Genomic DNA, 21733 nt, shown 5'->3' with positions numbered 1-21733 from the left:
AAGGTCCCACAGAGTTGGCCTTCTCCGGGTCCCGTCGACTAAACAATGTCGTCTGGCGGTCCCCGGGGGAAGAGCCTTCTCTGTGGCGGCCCCGGCCCTCTGGAATCAACTCCTCCCGGAGATTAGAACTGCCCCCACCCTCCTTGCCTTCCGTAAACTACTTAAGACCCACCTATACCGCCAGGCACGGGGGATTTGAGACATCTTCCCCCAGGCTCATTATTATTTATGTTTGGTATGTATGTGCTGTTTGGTTTTTAATTATGATGCGTTTTTTAGTTATTTTTACTATTAGATTTGTGCCATTGTAATATTGTTTTTATTGTTGTTGTGAGCCGCCCCGAGTCTTCGGAGAGGGGCGGCATACAAATCTAATAAATTGAAATTGAATTGAATTGAATTGAATTACAGTGGTACCTCATCTTATGAACGCCTCTTCTAACGAACTTTTCAAGATACGAACCCGGTGTTTAAGATTTTTTTGCCTCTTCTTCCGAACTATTTTCACCTTACGAACCCAAGCAGCTGCTGCTGGGATGAAGGGGTTTCTTCCCCCCCCCCTTTTTTTAAGAAAGAAAAGGGAGGGGCAGCTTGGAGTAGTAAAGATTTTGCATGCTTGCAAAAGCACTGAAATGGTGTCTTTTTAAGAAAGAAAAGGGAGGGGCGGCTTGGAGGAGTAAAGACTTTGCAGAGAACAGCGTGCTTGCAAAGGCACTGAAACGGTGTCTTTTGAAAAAGGAAAAGGGAGGGGCGCCCCCCTTGCCTTTCTTCCTTCCCACTCACCCTTTAGCCTAGCCTTGCTTCTTCCACCCGCCCCCTTTAGCTGCTCCTCCCTGCCCTCTGTTCGCCTCCCTTCTAAAGTTTGGGATTTTCCTGAAGGATTTGCAGGCATTATTTGCTTTTACATTGATTCCTATGGGAAACATTGTTTCATCTTACGAACTTTTCACCTTACGAACCTCCTCCTGGAACCAATTAAGTTCTTATCATGAGGTACCACTGTATTTGTACCCTATGACAATCATTGTGTTATACCTTATGATTCTTGACCAATGTCTTTTTTTAATGTACACTGAGAGCATATGCACTAAAGACGAATTCCTTGTACGTCCAGCAAATAAAGAATTCTATTCTGTTCTTTTCCTATTCCTATTCAAGAAGTACAAGAAGATACCTAAATATTTGTGGGTGCTTGGGTGTTGATCTGAAAGAAAAGGCTTGGTCTAGAAATTAGCTGAATAGCTTCTCTTCCTTCACTTTTGCAGGCTTTCCCCAAGTATGAGGCCTTCATGAACCGCTTGGTGACAGCCATTGACCCTCTACTTGATATCTGTCCAGTGGATGTAGCTGCGCTCACCCAGGGCTCCCTGCCTCAGCGATTCAAGGCCTTGATGGGGTTGAGAGCCCTGTTCCGCGCAGGTGAGGGTCGGGTGGCCCAGGCCCGGCCATTCGTGATATATATCCAGATTTCTCTTCAGTGGCTGTTGTGTTGACTTACGTAGGTGATTAGAAAATATCAGCCAACCAAATAGACCTTGTACTTAAATTAACATTCTCTCCTCTTACATTGCTGTAAGGGAGGCAGGAGTAAACTCAACCCCGACAAGACGGAGTGGCTGTGGGTTTTGCCTCCCAAGGACAATCCCATCTGTCCGTCCATTACCCTGGGGGGAGAATTATTGACCCCCTCAGAGAGGGTCCGCAACTTGGGCGTCCTCCTCGATCCACAGCTAACATTAGATAACCATCTTTCAGCTGTGGTGAGGGGGGCGTTTGCTCAGGTTCCCCAAGTGTATCAGTTGCGGTCCTATTTGAACAGGGAGTCATTGGTAACAGTCGCTCATGCCCTCGTCACCTCCAGGTTCGACTACTGCAATGCTTTATACATGGGGCTACCTTTGAAAAGTGTTCGGAAACTTCAGATTGTGCAGAATGGGGCCGCGAGAGTTATTGTGGGGTTACCTAGGTTTGCCCACGTCTCTCCAACACTCCGTGGCTTGCATTGGCTGCCGATAAGTTTCCGGTCACAATTCAAAGTGTTGGTAATGACCTATAAAGCCCTATGTGGCATCGGACCAGAATACCTCCGGGACCGTCTCCTGCCACACGGTCGTCTTAAAATGAGTCCACATTGCTAAGTGCTTAGTGAATAATTTACAATGCATTATTAGGTCCCACAGAGTTGGCCTTCTCCAGGTCCCATCAACTAAACAATGTCATCTGGCAGGCCCCAGGGGACGAGCCTTCTCTGTGGCGGCCCTGACCCTCTGGAATCAACTCCCCCCAGAGATCAGAATTGCCCCCACTCTCCTTGTCTTTCGTAAATTGCTTAAGACCCAGCTATATCGCCAGGCGTGGGGGAATTGAGACACCTTCCCCAGGCTTACAGAGTTGTACAGAACAAAGTATTTAATGAGAATATTTCATTCATTCAGATCTAGGATGTGTTCTTTGAGTGTTCCCTTTTATTTTGAGCACTGTAGATACCCTAGATTTCTTTTTTGCAACCCTTTTAAGAATTTCTGATCATGTTTACTAAACTTTTGCACCCAGTTTCCAGCAACTTTGAGAAGGAAACACATGGATACTAGCATTGGCCTTAAAATAAAACCTAGCCTCACCCATGTGTGTAAGCTTATCTAACCCAAAAGCATTTTAACAAAGGATTTACTTGTTTCTATCTTGGAACAAGAAAACCATCATATAGCCCTTGGAAACTACATTGGTTGATAAATTGAGAGCTGCACTCATTTGCACACTTAGTTGTACTAATACTAATTAGTACATACAAATGTAATAAATAATAATAATAATAATAATAATAATACATGTGTGCACTAATGCCTAAAAAATAGACATACAAGAAGGTGACTATGCTAGATTAGTTCAGATTACTTTGCATCTTCCCTAAATTTAATTGTTGAAATCAACATTTTTATAAATTGAAAATTGGCACTAACATAATAACTTCTGGAGAAGTTTGTGAAGATTTTTTGCCGAAAGGGTGCTAGCCAAAAAATGTGAACTTCTTGGTTCAACAGGCATGGCGTATCACCTGTGCATGAACAGGTGAAGATGAAGGAGGGACCAGAAAAATTTCCCTGATAGGATCTTTCATTGGGGATCTTCTGCAGCTGTAGGTCTGTGTGGGATGGTTAACTAGAGCAGTGATTTTCAACCTTTCTTGAGCCGTGGCACATTTTTTACATTTACGAAACCCTGGGGCACATTGAGCGGAGGGAGGGTGGGGGCTAAAAAAAGTTTGGACAAAAAAATTATCTCTCTCTTCCTCCCTTTCGCTCTATTTCTCTCTCCCTCCCTCTTTCTCTCCCTTCCTTCTTTCTCTCTCCATCCCTTTCCTTCTCTTCCTTCCTCACTTTTTTGCTCTCTTTCTTTCTCCTTCCCTCCCTCTATGTCTTTCTCTCTCTCTCCTTCCCTCCCTCTCTTTCTCTCTATTGCTTTCGTTCTCTCTCTTTCTCTCTCTTGCTTTCTTTCTCTCTCTTGCTTTCTCTCTTTCTTGTTCTCTTTCTCTCTCTCGCTCTTTCTCTCTTTTGCTTTCTTTCTCTCTCTCTCTCTTGCTTTCTTTTTCTCTTGCTTTCTCTCTCTGAGCTTCGCGGCACACCTGACCATGTCTCACGGCACACTAGTGTGCCGTGGCACACTGGTTGAAAAACACTGAACTAGAGTACTTTCCCTTTTTGTTTTGTATTTGAAAGGCAAGAATCGCCTCATTTATTTGTTTATTTTCTAGAGCTGTCCATCTCAAACAAGTACGTTGGGCAGGGCCAAACAATAACCTTGTTTTCGTCTTGCCAGGCTTTGCTTTGGGAAAACAACTTCCACAGTATTACGAGGTTCTCACAGCTCCCATTTCCAAGGTGAATGGCACTGGACAACCTGAAATACGGGGATTGTTTGCATAGCTTTTTAATTGTATAACTATACTACAAGAATGGTGGAAGGTCTTAAGCATAAAACCTATCAGGAAAGACTTAATGAACTCAATCTGTATAGTCTGGAGGACAGAAGGAAAAGGGGGGACATGATAGAAACATTTAAATATGTTAAAGGGTTAAATAAGGTTCAGGAGGGAAGTGTTTTTAATAGGAAAGTGAACACAAGAACAAGGGGACACAATCTGAGGTTAGTTGGGGGAAAGATCAAAAGCAACATGAGAAAATATTATTTTACTGAAAGAGTAGTAGATCCTGGGAACAAACTTCCAGCAGACGTGGTTGGTAAATCCACAGTAACTGAATTTAAACATGCCTGGGATAAACATATATCCATTGTAAGATAAAATACAGGAAATAGTATAAGGGCAGACTAGATGGACCACGAGGTCTTTTTCTGCCGTCAGTCTTCTATGTTTCTACTACTAGTTTTTTCTTATCATTCCTATCACCCATCTCCTCGCACTTATGACTCTATGACTGTAACTTGTTGCTTGTATCCTTAAGATTTTTATTAATATTGATTGTTTCCTCATTGCTTGTTTGACCTCTGTGATAATAATTAAGTGTTGTACATCATGGTTCTTGACAAATGCATCTTTTCTTTTATGTACACTAAAAGCATATGCACCAAAGACAAATTCCTTGTGTGTCCAATCACACTTGGCCAATAAAGAATTCTATTACTATTTTATTACTATCTCTCTAATTCAGTAGGTGCTCAATAATATACAGTGGTACCTCTACTTACGAACTTAATTCGTTCTGTGACCAGGTTCTTAAGTAGAAAAGTTTGTAAGAAAAAGAAATTTTCCCATAGGAATCAATGTAAAAGCAAATGCGTCTAGAGAGACCCCATGGAGGCTTCTCCCCGCCTTTTCCAGCCCTGTTTCCTCCCAGGAGATTCCTAGAGAGGCCCCACAGAGGCTTCTCCCTGCCTTTTCCAGACCTGTTCCCTCCCAGGAGATTCCTAGAGAGGCCCCACAGAGGCTTCTCCCTGCCTATTCCAGACCTGTTTCCTCCCAGGAGATTCCTAGAGAGGCCCCACAGAGGCTTCTCCCTGCCTTTTCCAGACCTGTTTCCTCCCAGGAGATTCCTAGAGAGGCCCCAAAGAGGCTTCTCCCTGCCTTTTCCAGACCAGTTTCCTCCCAGGAGATTCCTAGAGAGGCCCCACAGAGGCTTCTCCCTGCCTATTCCAGACCTGTTTCCTCCCAGGAGATTCCTAGAGAGGCCCCACAGAGGCTTCTCCCTGCCTTTTCCAGACCTGTTTCCTCCCAGGAGATTCCTAGAGAGGCCCCAAAGAGGCTTCTCCCTGCCTTTTCCAGACCAGTTTCCTCCCAGGAGATTCCTAGAGGCCCCATGGAGGCTTCTCCCTGCCTTTTCCGGTTACAGTTTCGGGGGCTCAGGTTTGTAAGTGAAAAATGATTCTTGAGAAGAGGCAAAAAAAATTGGAACACCCGGTTCTTATCTAGAAAAGTTCGTAAGTAGAGGCGTTCTTAGGTAGAGGTACCACTGTATTTTGGATAATGTTAATTTGAACTGTAAAAGGGCCCTAAGATTAGCTTAGCACCTGTGGATCAGAGGAAGGCAATGAGTACATAGAATATATAGCGATTCTTTCAGGGGTTCCCTACAGGCTTGTTCCTCATTCTCTTCTTGCAGATTTTGGATTTTTGGTTTGAATCAGAGCCCTTAAAAGCAACATTGGCCACAGATGCGGTGATTGGTGCCATGGCTGGTCCATACACCCCGGGCAGTGGGTAATAATATTGTTCTTAATTCTTATTGCTGTTTTCCAACTTACCCTCTCCCTCCTATCTCCGCACCTACCATTTCTTTCATCCTTTCATATTCATCCCCAGCCGTTATACCTTGTTGGCAATCAACAGCACTCTATACACCAGCATTGCTGGACACAAGGAAAATAGCTAGTACGTTATACCAAGCATCATTACATTTTATTTCTATAATATTTCGCATTTTTGTAAGTCCTTGGAAAGTGAAGTGTTATTACTGTAAATGCACACAATTACTGTAATGCATAAAGTTATAAAGACTAAGTAGTATTTGAGGCAGAAGACTTGCATTGAAAAAGGTATACATTAAGACAGACCTAAGCTAAAGAAATAATTGACATAGAATTAGAAATGAAACCGGAAATATTTTTGCTTGGTGTTACAGTGTTCCCTCGATTTTCGCGGGTTCGAACTTCACGAATAGTCTATACCACGGTTTTTCTAAAATATTAATTAAAAAAATACTTCGCGGGTTTTTTCCCTATACCATGGTTTTTCCCAACCGATGATGTCATATGTCATCGCCAAACTTTTGTCTGCTTTTAATAAATATTTTTTTAAATAAACTTTAATAAATAAACATGGTGAGTAATAATCTAAATGGTTGCTAAGGGAATGGAAAATTGCAATTTAGGGGTTTAAAGTGTTAAAGGAAGGTTTGTGATACTGTTCATAGCCAAAAATAGTGTATTTACTTCCGCATTTCTACTTCGCGGAAATTCGACTTTCGCGGGCGGTCTCGGAACGCATTCCCCGCGGAAAGCGAGGGAACACTGTATTGAAAAACAGATGAAAAAGGAACAGTACTATCTTATATAACATTTAATAACAGCAACAAGAATAACTTTAGCCCAATTCTGGAAAAATGAAGTTATGCCGAATGAACGCAACTTAATAAAAAAAATGTTGGACTGTGCTGAATCAGACAAGCTCACAATGGAGCTAAAAGAACAAGATAACTCAAAATACTATCAAATAAGGAATGACTTTTATAGATGGTTGAATAAAAGAATAAATACTAGTAGTGGTGCGTGACAATAAACGTTACAAATAAACACAAACAACTTAAGAATTAAACTTTAATATAACTCTTTTCTATATTTAGTTAATGGAATATAAGATTTCAAATAGTAAAACAAAAACCAAAGAATGTAATATTGCATACTATATACTAATGACCACTGGTTACAATACCGCTAAGAATTAAATTAAGGAGGCTGTCAATTAAGCCAGCCTCAGGAGGGGAGAGGAGATATATTTCATACTCGTCTTTTAACTTTTTGTCTGTACTGTAAGTAATGTACTGTAAATTGTAAATGTTTATCTGTGCAATTGTTTATATGTAAATAAAAATAATTTTTTTAAAAAAAGACAAACCTAAGCTGCTGGTCAGCATCCACATTTAAAATAAAATTGCAGCATTCATGGCAGCCCCTAATTTTTGTCCTTTCTCCTAGGTATGTTCTGCTGCACCATGTCATGGGCGGACTAGAGGGGCGCAAGGGCGCCTGGGGCTATGTGTCTGGGGGCATGGGGGCACTTTCCAGGTCCTTGGCTCATGCTGCAACTACATTTGGGGCTGAGATCTTTACAGATAAGGTGAGTAGATTGATCAACTCTTGATCCGAGGAGTGCAAAAAAGGCCTCCAGGAGAGAGGACATTGACAAAGAACAATGCAACAAGGAAAGAGGTAGCAAATGAATTGTTTGCTGTTATGTAAGGTAGTGTTTCCCAACCTTGGCAACTTGAAGATATTTGGACTTCAACTCCCAGAAGCCAGAACCCGGCCACAAAGAGCTCTCTCTCTCTCTCGGCTTCTCTCCCCAGCACATGACTTATGAATAGCAATGGCCAAAGTACCAGATTTTTTCCAAATGTATTACATAGAAACATAGAAGATTGATGGCAGAAAAAGACCTCATGGTCTATCTAGTCTTCCCTTATACTACTTCCTGTATTTTATCTTAGGGTGTATATATGTTTATCCCCGGCTGTTTAAATTTAGTTGCTGTGGATTTACCAACCATGTCTGCTGGAAGTTTGTTCCAAGTAACTACTACTATTTCAGTAAAATAATATTTTCTCACATTATTTCTAATCAATCTTCTAACCTCAGATTGTGCCCCCTTGTTCTTGTGTTCACTTTCCTATTAAAAACATTTCTCTCCTGAACCTTATTTAACCCTTTAACATATTTAAATGTTTCAACCATGTCACCCCTTTCCCTTCTGTTCTCCAGTCCAGTGTTTCCCAACCTTAGCAACTTAGCATTCGCTGGCTGGGGAATTCTGGGAGTTGAAGTCCAGATATCTTCAAGTTGCCACGGTTGGGAAACACTGATGTAAGGAACTGGGTTCTCTTTGATCCCTTCTACCACCAGATTAAGTCGGCAGTTTTTACTAATCATGTGAGAACCCGTACTTACTTGCTGATTGTTTCGTTTTTTCTTCTCAGGCGGTTTCTCAGATTCTCCTGAGTTCTGATAAGAAGGTTCAAGGAGTATGTCTCCAGGATGGGACTGAAGTGAAGAGCCGCTTGGTACTGTCCAATGCATCTCCACATCATACCTTTTTGGAGCTAGCTCCACAGGTATGTTTAGCTTTCTGACAAAACAGAGAAGGCCTTGGGAGGACTTGCTAGAAAACCATCATTGTTACTCTTGGTTTTTCCCCCTCTTCTCTTAAAAACCAGAACTTGCCCCAAATATTTGATGGATTTATTTGCATTCTGGTTCTGGATAAGCAATATGCAAAGTGATGAGCTCCTACGGTGTTGTGGTTGGGTCTGCCCCAGCTCCTGCCCCAGGGAATGTGGAGGTGGAGGCAGGGGAAACGTCAACATGTCCTAGGCCTGTTTTGTTGCCGGCAGAGTCAGGGAGTGAAGTTTCTTCGGATGAAGAAGAAGGTGGGGGTGATTTGGAAGAGAGGGGCTTGGCACACAGCCCAGGAAGCCAATCTCCATTATCTTCGGTCGATTCGGATGAGGAAGTGTTAGACCCACGCAGGCGCAGAATTATGCATCGAAGAGACCAATTGAGGAAATATTACAGGAGATAAGAGAGGACACCTGTGTTTGGGTGGGGCTCCAGTAATTAGAGCTGCTGCTATAAATAGCAGCGTGCTAGTTTGGCCGTTGTGGAAGATTATCTGATCGCAGTTCTTCAGAATCGTGCCTCGCTGTGTCTGAACTTTGTGGATTTTTCACGCCTTTGACACCAAAGCAGAGTAAAGTGTGTGTGTGTTTCACTTCGTGGGAAGAAGGAGGGCTGTGATGTTTCTTCACAGCTACTAGCTAAGTACTTAAGGACTGATTAAGGGACTTGTACAGGCGACAAGGTTGTTTTGGGGATGAGTGCTCTTTGCAATACAAAAAGGGTGCTTTGTTTCTTTTGAATTTTGTGATAAAGGACATTGTTTTGAATTTTCAAACGTGTTGTGTGTCTGAAATTCGTACCCGTGAATTTTCGGGAGGCTTCTACCAGAGAGCCCGGCAGAACATACGGGAACGGTCAGAACACAGTTCCAGTAGCAAAATTTGGAGCTCCTCCCCAGAGCACGCAATTTGCACTGAAACATGTTGCATAAGCCACGCCCACAGTGTGGTAGTAAAAATTTTGGTAGCCCATCACTGAATATGCACCTCTTGCAACAAGAACCAGGAGAAAGGAGGGGCTGCAGTTTGCCTAGAAGAGAACTGGGCTATGGAATTCTCAGCCAATTAAAATTGTTGAGAGTTCCTTCAATCCATATAATGTTTGGAAAGAGGAAAGAGGGAAAAGTCTGAGCCATGTTCTCCCAGGATAATTTTCTCCACCTTCTTCCATTAGAATTCCAACAAATGTCTGGCAAATGTAAAGAGTGTCCCAAAAATCTTAAAGAAGATTCTTCTAGTTCTGTTGTGTATTAATTAATACTTCCCCCCCCCCCAGAACAGTGGATTGCTTTGATATTAAACACTGAACCTCCAATTGTATTGCCTTCCAGAAATGGATACCAACTAGGGCAGGGATGACTTGGGGGGGGGGGCGATCACATGCTCATACCCATAATGCCATGCGCCCCCCACGCATGTGACCCCTCCTCCCAGCACATGATGACACGCCCATTTATCACTTTCCCCAGCTTCAGAGCCTTTTTAGGAGCCTGGGGAGGACAAAAACAGTCTTCCCCACTCCCATCCCAGAGGTCCTCCAGAGACCAAAAATGGCCTGCATCCCAACTTGAATAGTTGCGTATCACGTGCCCACCGATACGGCTCAATGTGCCACAGGTTTGCCATCAAGAGACTAGGGGCACCATATTCTCTGGCATAAAGTCATTATTCTGTCAATAAACTGCCCTATCTGAGGTGTGGGCATTAACTGAGATCCCCTTTAGTGTTTTAATTCCCTTATATCTGAAATAATGGTCCTCTTCATACAAAGTATGTGATGTGGCACTTTATCATGACCCTTGATCAACTGCTCCCATTAGGACAGTTGTCATACTGTATCCATCTAAATCTGAATTCTTTGCAACTGCGGGCACGAAGGGGGTGAGTTGGCTGTGAGTGCCAGTTATATGTCCATTCTTCACATAATATAAATATATGAAGAATGAGAAAATGATTGTGGGCAGTTAAACGCCAGACTATTTTACAATTGGCTTTCAAAACCAAGCATCTGTGTTTCTTCTTCCTAGGAGCATCTGCCCTCGGAGTTTGTACAAAGAATCTCACAGTTTGATGCACGTTCTCCAGTCACCAAGATCAATGGTGAGGACTGTAAGGCAGTGAATAGGTGAGAAGCTTCCATGTAAGAGTTCTTAGTGGTATGAATAATTTCCATGGTCCTGGGCACAACAGGCCGAGTTCTCCCTGACTAATTTATTTTATTTATTTATTTATTCATTAGATTTGTATGCCGCCCCTCTCCGCAGACTCGGGGCGGCTCACAACAGTGATAAAAAACAATATATATTGACAAATCTAATAATTTAAAATCTAAAATAGCAATTGTACATTTTAAAAAATCTAAAAATAAGGAGCCCCAATATAAAAACATACATACAGTCATATCATGCACTAAAACTACATAGGCAGGGGGAGATGTCTCAGTTCCCCCACGCTTGACGACAGAGGTGGGTAAATTTAAAATACTGGGTAAATTTAACAGGGCCAATTGAAACATTACAGAACGGATAACAAATTTCTGTTCTTTTGACGGGAAGGTGTGAAGAATAGAAAAAGCCAAAAAAAAAAAAAAAGGAATTATCTTTTGTTCTTCCAACTCAATTGCTCAGATAATTGGAAGTCTGTTTTTATTCCCTGCCCCCAACTTTAGGGGGCTGGTGATTTAAAGACCAATTTTGACAAAGTGAGCAGTAATGGCTCTCAAGCTAGACGGAATGGCTTCTAAGCAAAGATCGCACGTCCCAATCTCAAAGCAAAGAAGAAAGCAGCAAAATGTTTGTAGGCTTGAAAAGGTAGGAGCAAAAGGCCTAGAATTTAAATCCTAAAATAGAAATTGTGTAGGACTTGATTCTGCTTCAGTAGGTAGGTGTCCTGCATTAAGTATGGCTTCCATTTTATCTGCAATAAATGACTTGTGTCATTTTGTGAATTCCTGTTGTGAGCAAATTCCTGAATGTTGTGTTAAGTATCTGGAGAACTAAAATTTATGGTACTGTATAGCGTTTATAGTGCTTAGTATTTATAACAACAACTTTTACTGCCTGTATCCCCAGTGGCTGTGGATCGGTTGCCCAATTTTCTGGCAGTCTCAAATACTACCGGCAGCGACCCCTTGCCTCACCATCAATGCTCCATCCACCTCAATTGTGAAAATACTCATGCTTTGCACCAGGCCTTTGAAGATGCTTGCAATGGGAGGCCCTCGAGAAGGTATGGTCGGCCATTTTGACTGGCTTCAATAGCGTTGGGGATGGAGCACCCACCCACCCAAAAAACCTGGATATATCCAGTTATTTTAGATTTCAGTTTCTATAATTCCCAGCCAACTTGGCAAGAACAGTGATTGAGAATCATGTAAACTGAGGTACTCTTAGCTTTGAAGGGGACAACTTTATTTTTTTATTTTTTATTTTTTAAAATAAAACTTTATTAATTTTCATAAAAAACACACACACAAACGTACAAACATTTAAACACATAGCAGGGGTTACAATTGCCTCTCTCTTCTTAGAAGAAGTTAATTTTTAAAACAGAAAAAGAATATATTCTTAATTCATTCATATTAATCTAGATGAAAAGAAGAATTTTGTTTAAACATTCTAGTAACATAAAATTATACAGAAAAAGAATATATTCTTAATTCATTCATATTAATCTAGATGAAAAGAAGAATTTTGTTTAAACATTCTAGTAACATAAAATTAAGTTAATAAAAAAGAAAAATTATAAAGTCATTTTAATATACATTTCTCATAACATTCAAGTTTTCTTTTTCTTTTTATCTATCCACTTATAAACTTTATTCCAAATAGTATAAAATTCAGATTCTTCTTGGTCATTCAGTCTTCTTGTCATCATATCCATCTCTGCACAGTCTAAATTTTTTTTTACTACATCTTCTTTTTGGGGGATATTTTCCCCCTTCCAATTTTGTGCATAAACTATCCTAGCCGCTGTTAAAATATGTACAACTAAATAAAAAATATCTTTTTTATATTTCTGCTTGGTTATGCCTAACAAATAAAATTCTGGGGTTTTTTCTATTTTTTGTAGTGCAATCTCTTTTAACATTTTTTCTATCATTTTCCAACTTTATAATCTACCTTTTCCTACCCTGTCAGGTAACAATAATGGTTACAGAAGAGAATGAAGTCAAAGCAATTCTAATATATAAAATTATATATGCTAATATTATTTAATATATATTGAAAACTATTATGGGTGGACCTCCTCCCAGCTATCCTTTTAGGTAGCCTTCCTAGTATTCAAATTGGAAGTGCCAGCAGTTAAACTTACTACTTTCCTACAGTTGAGAACACAGACTTAAACTGTTAACACAAATCTGACCTCTGCTGAGTTTCTAAATCTAAAATCCTTACCATTATCTAATCTGGTCTAATGAGCAGAAGCTCATTTTTGGGCAAAACAAATATTGTCAGATTCTTTTCTGCTAAGTTATATGACTGTGAATTTCATATGCATCTACACAGTTTCATTAGCTTTTTTAGGCACTGCAACATCTGTCAGGCTTTTGTTCCTGTTATGAATGTAGTGCAGAAATTCTAATTTAGATGCACATTCTGCACTGCTGGTTTGATCTTCCAGTGCCATCTCTTTGCAACAACAAAGTGTTTGCTGGCGTTTTCTGTTTTTCCCATCTCTCGGTATTATCATTTATTCAACAGTTTTAAGTGCACAATACTATTTAAAATCCAGAATAGTAATTCACCTTGACACTCAATCTGTGCTTTGTGTAGAAAGGAAATTAACAGCCCAATTATATGCTTGTTTACTCCCTAGAATTAAGTTCATGAAATTATGGAGGCCAGCTCCCAAATAAATCGCATGTGGAATTGCATTGTTAGGTTATAGCAGTGTTTCCCAACCTTGGCAACTTGAAGATATTTGGACTTCAACTCCCAGAATTCCCCAGCCAGCATTCGCTGGCTGGGGAATTCTGGGAGTTGAAGTCCAAATATCTTCAAGTTGCCAAGGTTGGGAAACACTGGGTTATAGTATACTATTTCAATCCCACAATAAATACAATTGAAATGTTAGGTTTTACGCTGGAAATCATATACTCCAGATAAAACGGTATCTATTATCTATAATGAAAACTGCCTTTTTCAAATTTGTATTTTCTTGGTTTTATGAGTAGCAAATGGGACCCAGAACCAACATGTGAATGGTGTTTGGACCAGTCTTTTCTATTTAATCTGCCATCTATCCAATTTCCTTCAGGCTTCCTCTTCTATTGGTCAAAAGAGCTGAATTTGCTGCTAGTATTTGCTAGGAATGGATTATTTTTGCCCCGTCCCCTATGTTGCTGAATTTCAATTCCCAGCAACCCCAACCAGTCTGATTAAAGATTATTATTATTATTTATTGGATTTGTATGCCGCCCCTCTCCGCAGACTCGGGGCGGCTAACAACAGCAGTAAAACAGTACAACAAAATCCAATACTAAAAAACAGTTAAAAACCCATTATATGAAAAACCAGTCATACATACAAACATACCATGCATAAAATTGTAAAGGCCTAGGGGGAAAGTGTATCTTAGTTCCCCCATGCCTGGCGGCAGAGGTGGGTTTTAAGCAGCTTACGAAAGGCAAGGAGGGTGGGGGCAATTCTAATCTCTGGGGGGAGTTGGTTCCAGGGGGTCGGGGACGCCACAGAGAAGGCTCTTCCTCTGGGTCCCGCCAAGCGACATTGTTTGGTTGACGGGACCCGGAGAAGACCCACTCTGTGGGACCTAACTGGTCGCTGGGATTCGTACAGCAGAAGGCGGTCCCTGAGATAATCTGGTACGGTGCCATGAAGGGCTTTATAGGTCATAACCAACACTTTGAATTGTGACCGGAAACTGATCGGCAACCAATGCAGACTGTGGAGTGTTGGAGTAACATGGGCATATTTAGAGAAGCCCATGATTGCTCTCGCAGCTGCATTCTGCACGATCTGAAGTTTCCGAACACTTTTCAAAGGTAGCCCCATGTAGAGAGCGTTAGGGTAGTCGAGCCTCGAGGTGATGAGGGCATGATGATGCTAGAATTTTATATTTTATATTTATATTTTATATTCTGCAAGAGCTGGAGGGCTACTTCTAGCTCATTCCTTGATTTGTGTGCATTGTTTTCAGCACGTTTTTGCAAAGTCAGTACATATTATGAAACAAGTCGGACTTTGTCCTGTCCCGTTATCCTTCAACAGACTTTAGGTCTTCTCAAAAGATTTGTTTCAAGGCTTGGGCGATTTCCTTGGCTTGGTACCAAGGACCTCATTTAGTTCCCTTCTGTTGGAAGCTGTTGGCAGGACTGTATTACCTGTTAGCATAAAACCGAGGCATGATCCCAGCAGCCATAAAAAAGAGAACTGTCAACCAGGGACTCTGGGGATAAGAGTCACAAGATCCCTTCTTTCTTGTTCTTTAGGCCCATGATTGAGATGTGCATTCCATCTGTCTTGGACCCTACGCTGGCTCCGCCAGGCTGCCATGTGATTTCACTTTTTACCCAATACACCCCCTATTTGCTTGCCGAAGGAAAACAGTGGGATTCCCATGACCGCGAGGACTATGCCAATCGAGGTACAGCCAGTTGCTAAACCCTGGCAGGGAATAATCTTGGTATAAAGGGAAAATCTAGCCTTTACTTAAGGAGCATCTTCCATTTGCAAGAATACCTCCCCCTTTCTACTCATGCATACCTTATCCCTGTATCCTTGACAAAATGTTAATTCCCTTACTCTCTTAGAAGGATTTATGGCTCTCAGTTGCTGTTTCAGTACACAGAGATAACCTCCGAGAACAGCCGGTGTGCGTTTCCTGGTGATGAACAGAGAAGTTCTTGGAATGAACAGGAGCCTAACAGCAACCGAAGGATGATTTAATCACAGAGCATCCCTAGATTTATGTTCTTATATTGCTTTTCTTTTTTCCCCCATACAAAGCATATTTAAAAGTTACATATTTTCAATCATTGTTATCTGACATATTCAAAACTATTACGACTAATTCACACTTTTTAATTTTTTCTTTTATCCCTTCTCTTTTACCCTGCTCTGAAATTTTAATCCTCCTTTATTTTTATTTTTTGCTTGCCTCTCTCATATTTATTTTAGCTCTCTCTTTTCTATCTTTAGCGCTTTTTTTGCTAGTGTATCTTTCCTCTTTTTCCTTTTTTGTTGTCCGATATTGTTCATTTTTCTAGTTTTTTCTTTCTTTCTTTCCCCTTCTAGCTTTCTTTTCCTTTCTTATCTTTCCCATACCAGAGATCTTCCCCTTCTGCTCTGCTATCTTTTTCACCCTCTGTATTTCAATCATAGAAACATAGAAGACTGACGGCAGAAAAAGACCTCATGGTCCATCTAGTCTGCCCTTATACTATTTCCTGTATTTTATCTTAGGATGGATATATGTTTATCCCAGGCATGTTTAAATTCCGTTACTGTGGATTTACCAACCACGTCTGCTGGAAGCTTGTTCCAAGGATCTACTACTCTTTCAGTAAAATAATATTTTCTCATGTTGCCTTTGATCTTTCCCCCAACTAACTTCAGATTGTGTCCCCTTGTTCTTGTGTTCACTTTCCTATTAAAAACACTTCCCTCCTGGACCTTATTTAACCCTTTAACATATTTAAATGTTTTGATCATGTCCCCCCTTTTCCTTCTGTCCTCCAGACTATACAGATTGAGTTCATTAAGTCTTTCCTGATACATTTTATGCTGAAGACCTTCCACCATTCTTGTAGCCCGTCTTTAGACCCGTTCAATTTTGTCAATATCTTTTTGTAAGTGAGGTCTCCAGAACTGAACACAGTACTCCAAATACAACCATTTATTGTATTTTCTTTCTTGCTGCTTGTTTCTCGGTTCCTGGTTTTTTCACTCTTCCAAAGTTCTTCATCTTTTCCTCCTTTGCCTAAACTGCATTTGCTGTTTTTTGCATTATATTTTCCAGTTTCAGTTCTACACGATCCATAACTTGAAATATTTCTTTCGTTCCTACACACTGCTTATTTACAGTAGTCTTAGTATCCTGGGGCATGCTTTCCACCTCTTTATTTCCACTTGACATCATTTTTGCAACAAAATTTAATCCACCTTATTTATCCAACAAAGAGATAACTTCCGAGTGTTATACCCTCTCCTTTCCCCTCCAAATGGTGCTCTTGCTTCAAATCAGAAAGTTTTCTTCATTATACTGTGCTCTCAATTTGTTATTTTGTATTTATAAATCCAGTACATATAATAGTCCATTTATAAGTCAAAGACAACTTCCAGTTCAAGTATCAATATTTGTTTTTAAAAAAAAATAGGTTGTCATTCCAAAACCACATCTTCTTTTATTATTATTATTATTATTTATTATTATTTATTAGATTTGTATGCCGCCCCTCTCCGTAGACTCGGGACGGCTCACAACAATAACAAAGACAATATAAGAACAAATCTAATAATTTAAAAAACACTAAAACCCCCATTATTAAAAGCAAACATACACACAAACATACCATGTATAAACTGTATAGGCCTGGGGGAGATGTCTCAGTTCCCCCATGCCTGACGGCAGAGATGGGTCTTAAGAACTTTACGAAAGGCAAGGAGGGTGGGGGCAGAGGGTCGGGGCCGCCACAGAGAAGGCTCTTCTCCTGGGTCCCGCCAAACGACATTGTTTAGTCGACGGGACCCGGAGAAGGCCAACTCTATGGGACCTAACTGGTCGCTGGGATTTGTGCGGCAGAATGCGGTCCCGGAGATATTCTGGTCCGATGCCATGAAGGGCTTTATAGGTCATAACCAACACTTTTTAAATCTTCCAAGAAAAACTTTTCGTTTTCCTCCTAGTTCCCAAACGTTCCCCCCCCCCCCCATTTTGATATGCTTGACCTGCTACTAATCTTTAAACTTCCTTATTTCTCCCCCTTGTATTATTGGGGTTGTTTTAAATAGCAAAGAGTCCTTTTTATCCCAGATTGCAAATCACTCACTTTCCCTCCTGCTCAGTCTTGTTAATTCTGGCTCTCTTCAACTTTATGGCAGCCACAGCTTCACACTATCGGCTGGGGCTTTGCTAGCTCAGAGAGGGGAGATGCAGCTCCCCTCTACCCTCCTGGTGGTCCCTCTTCACTTTTTCATCTCTACGGGGGTGGGTGGGTGGTGTTAGGTCTGAATTCGGACCCACAGGCGTGTCCCGTTCAGAGCCGGCGGTGGAGATCGCAGTCCCAGCTTCCGATCTCACCCTTGCTTTATGTTCTTGAAGGTCTGCATTCCACCCTGTCTAAAAGGTAGATGTTTGGGGGGCGCCACCTAGATAAATAATGATTGATTTGCCTTGAGCCAAGAAACAAGTATTTTATTTTATTTTAGTCGGCCAATGAGAAGACTGCTTCACACTATATCAGACCATGGATCTGAGTATTTTAGTATCTTCAATGGTGACTGGGAGGAGAGTCCAAGATTAAAGATAGAGCAGTGGTCCCCAACCTTTTTTTGGCCATGCCCCACCTAAGCATCTCTAAAATCCCGAGGTTCCCCCCCCCCCCATTATTCTTACTATTCAAATAGTGAACTACTCACATGGAGGAAACCTAAAAGGCCATTAACTAGGTTTAAGCAAGGTTCCAATTGCCCCCATTAAAAATGAAATTGTCCCCCTGTCGATCCCACATTGGGAACCAGGGAGAAGGAGGTTCTCCAGTTCAACCTGGACATTCAAGAGATTAATGTTGGGAAGTTCTGTTCTACTCCTGACTTACAGTCCCTACCAGATGTCTTCTCTCTCTGTAGTATTTGACACTGTTGAAGCCTATGCACCTGGGTTCAAGGCATCCATCATTGGCATAGATGTTTTAACACCTCCAGACCTTGAGAAGATCTTTGGCCTACCTGGTGGGGTATGTATTTCCTGAAAATCAACCCCCCCCCCAAATCAATTTAAATGACTATATAGCTTTATTATTATTATTATTATTATTATTATTATTATTATTATTATTATTATTATTATTATTATGTAGATTTGTATGTCGACTCTCTCCGAAGACTCAGTGGTGGGATTCAATTTTTTTACTACAGGTTGTAGGCGTGGCAGGTTTGGCGGGCATGACAGGTGAAGGATACTGCAAAATCTCCATTTCCTCCCGATCAGCTGGGATTCGGGAAGCAGAGAATAGATCGGAACGGAGCCAGCCAAAGGTGGCATCTGCTGGTTCTCCGAACTATTCAAAATTTCCGCTACCAGTTCTCCAGAATTGATCAAAACCTGTTGAAACCCATTTCGTAGCTTGATCTTTACACAGTAACCTTGTCTAAAACTATCCCACTCACCCCTCTTACAAATAAACATAAGGATTTTTTTTTTTTTAAATCTTCTTGCTTTTGACTGTAAAATGGTCTTGGAAATCTATCCTCTATGCTATTCATTGTGTACATTGTGTATTGTTGCTGTGAGCTGCTCCGAGTCTTCAGAGAGGGGCGGCATACAAATCTAATAAATTAATATTATTATTATTATTATTATTATTGTTATTGTTGTTGTTGTTGTTGTTGTTATTATTGTTATTATTGTTATTATTGTTGTTGCTGCTATTATTATTATTATTATTATTATTATTATTATGTCAATACAACACAGCAAACAAGATCACTATGCTGGATTTCGTATTTCATCACCAGTCAGGCACTTCCCAAGCACCTAGGACTGCATGATGTAACGGCGAATTATGTTTGCTGATCCCAGTAAAGCGGCCTTTTGCAATTGACAGATGGAGATTTTGTCAATTCCGATGGTTTTCAAATGTCCACTGAGATCCTTTGGCACTGCGCCCAGTGTGCCAAGTACCACTGGGACCACTTTCACTGGCTTATGCCAGAGTCGTTGCAGCTCAATTTTTAGATCTTCGTATTTCACTGATTTCTCTAGCTGCTTCTCCTCAATTCTGCTGTCCCCTGGGATTGCGGTGTCAATGATCCATGCTTTCTTTTTCTCCACAATCAGGATGTCTGGTGTGTTATGCTTCAGTTATATTCAATTATTATTATTATTATTATTATTATTATTATTATTATTATTATTATTATTATCTGAATGCCACAGGGTAGCCATTCCCTTTCTCTATACTGGGAAATGGACAAGAACAAGGACCCTTGTCTCTTCAGCTATGTCTCATCTGATACTACCTTTGCCTTTCAGAATATATTCCATGGAGCCATGTCTCTGGATCAGTTATATTTTGCCCGACCGGTGCCCTCTTACTCCAGTTACCAGTCTCCAATCCAAGGCCTATACCTCTGTGGAAGCGGTGCTCATCCTGGTATGTCTGGGGGCGACAGGGCGAGGGGTATAAGCAAGGCTGCAATTTAAAAAATGCGCTTACCCATAGTGTCATTATGGGAGCCTTGATTTCTGCAATCTGGAAGAGGCTGAAAGAGTTGGGGGGGTTCATTTGTTCGGGCCTGCCTGTCGATCACAAATATTTCTGAGAGTGCTGCCATTTTTGCCTTCTGTCGCAGTCAAAGCCTCTTTCTTCTGTCTTCTTCCTAGGAGGAGGTGTGATGGGGGCAGTGGGACGCAATGCTGCTAGAGTAGCCTTGGAGGATTTCAAGAATCTCTGAACCAATAGGATGATTTACTGCATTGGCTCAAAAAAGAAAAGAGAGAAATCTGGGCATTCTCCAATCCAAGCCTTTGAAACAAACTCTCTTATCTTAGTATTTGGGGGCCTATTTTACTAGTGTCCTCTCTTATTTTTTCATCACAAATTACTCAATGTACCACAATGATATACTGCTCAAAAATAAATAAATAAACAACACAATATACCTCCAAGTAAATCAAACTTCTGTGGAATCAAACTGTCCACTTAGGAAGCAACACTGATTGACAATCAATTTCACATGCTGTTGTGCACATTCAACTTTGTACAGAACAAAGTATTCAGTGAGAATATTTCCTTCATTCAGATCTAGGATGTGTTGTTTGAGTGTTCCCTTTATTTTTTTGAGCAGTGTACACTTCTCTTGCAATAGCATGCTCACTAAGCAAGTATGGGCCCCTGCTGTTTCATGTGGGGCATAAAATATTGTACTTCAGAGGATAATCAGAACTGCAGAAAAAACAGTTGCTGCCAACCTGCCTTCCATTGAGGACCTGTATATTGCATGAGTCAAAAAGAGGGCGGGGAAAATATTTACTGACCCCTCACATCCTGGACACAAATTGTTTCAACTCCTACCCTCAAAATGTCGCTACAGAGCACTGCACACCAAGACAACTAGACACAAGAACAGTTTTTTTCCGAACGCCATCACTCTACTAAACAAATAATTCCCTCAACACTGTCAGACTTCCTACTAAATCTGCACTTCTATTCTACTAGTTTTTCTCATCATTCCTATCGCCCATTTCCTCCCATGTTGACTGTTTGACTGTAACTTGTTGCTTATATCCTAAGATTTTTATTAATATTGCTTCTTCATTGCTTATTTGACCCCTATGACAATAATTAAGTGTTGTACCACATGATTCTTGACAAATGTATATTTTATTTTATGGACGCTGAGAGCATATGCACCAAGACAAATTCCTTGTGTGTCCAATCACACTTGGCCAATAAAAATTCTATTCTATTCTATTCTATGAATACAGTGGCTGAGCTTTTCTGGTAAATCTGTGTTGACTGTGTAATCAACATGCTTCCCATGTTGTATTATTTAACCAGGGGTTTGTCCCTCTATCTTGTTCCACAACTTATCATCTTTGGATCACTGAAGAGAGGCACACTGCTATCGTTCACCCATAGTTAGAGGGACGCTTAGAGCAGTGTTTCCCAACCTTGGCAACTTGAAGATATTTGGACTTCAACTCCCAGAATTCCCCAGCCAGCAGATGCTGGCTGGGGAATTCTGGGGGTTGAAGTCCAAATATCTTCAAGTTGCCAAGGGTGGGAAACACTGGCTTAGAGGCATGTGGGAAGGAGAACCCACAGGGTGGCTTTCTCTCCGGGTGAATAAGCCAATTCTATTGAGGTTTGTATAGTTCAGATTGTCTTGAACTGCTCTTTAGCAATTTCCTTTCTTCCAAAGTTCCCAGCTGGGCTATTTATCTTGCTTTTTTGCTTCTTGACCTGTGAAAATGCAGCCATTCTGAAATGCTGCTCCTGAGAACCAGTTTATAACGTAGATGATGGGCCATGCTTTCCAGGAGATCATAACCACGGCCAGGTTGTTACAGAAATCACCTTAGCAGAGGGTTAAGGAGAGTCTGCTGCCATTCATGATATCTAACCTTGTGCTCCCCATCCAAAGCTA

At 41.0% G+C, this 21733-nt stretch overlaps 1 protein-coding gene across 2 annotated transcripts in view; it reads left to right on the top strand.

Moving 5' to 3' along the window:
• Positions 1 to 21054, top strand: part of PYROXD2 (pyridine nucleotide-disulphide oxidoreductase domain 2) — a 29950-nt gene extending 8896 nt beyond the window's left edge. For both annotated transcript variants that reach the window (XM_070752951.1, XM_070752953.1), the window contains exons 6-16: positions 1266 to 1419; positions 3817 to 3878; positions 5616 to 5713; positions 7207 to 7348; positions 8205 to 8339; positions 10430 to 10502; positions 11474 to 11630; positions 14854 to 15008; positions 18212 to 18318; positions 19617 to 19737; positions 19968 to 21054. In XM_070752951.1, the coding sequence (XP_070609052.1) occupies positions 1266 to 1419; positions 3817 to 3878; positions 5616 to 5713; positions 7207 to 7348; positions 8205 to 8339; positions 10430 to 10502; positions 11474 to 11630; positions 14854 to 15008; positions 18212 to 18318; positions 19617 to 19737; positions 19968 to 20038 (1275 nt within the window). In that variant the 3' untranslated portion in view covers positions 20039 to 21054. The remainder of the gene's footprint in view (positions 1 to 1265; positions 1420 to 3816; positions 3879 to 5615; positions 5714 to 7206; positions 7349 to 8204; positions 8340 to 10429; positions 10503 to 11473; positions 11631 to 14853; positions 15009 to 18211; positions 18319 to 19616; positions 19738 to 19967) is intronic.
• Positions 21055 to 21733: the final 679 nt, after the last annotated feature.

The sequence above is a fragment of the Erythrolamprus reginae genome, chromosome 5 (genome assembly GCF_031021105.1).
Source record: "Erythrolamprus reginae isolate rEryReg1 chromosome 5, rEryReg1.hap1, whole genome shotgun sequence".
In the NCBI taxonomy this organism is placed as follows: Eukaryota; Metazoa; Chordata; class Lepidosauria; order Squamata; family Dipsadidae; genus Erythrolamprus; species Erythrolamprus reginae.
Note: the sequence above shows the minus strand (reverse complement) of the source record. Positions and strands in the feature narration are given on the sequence as shown.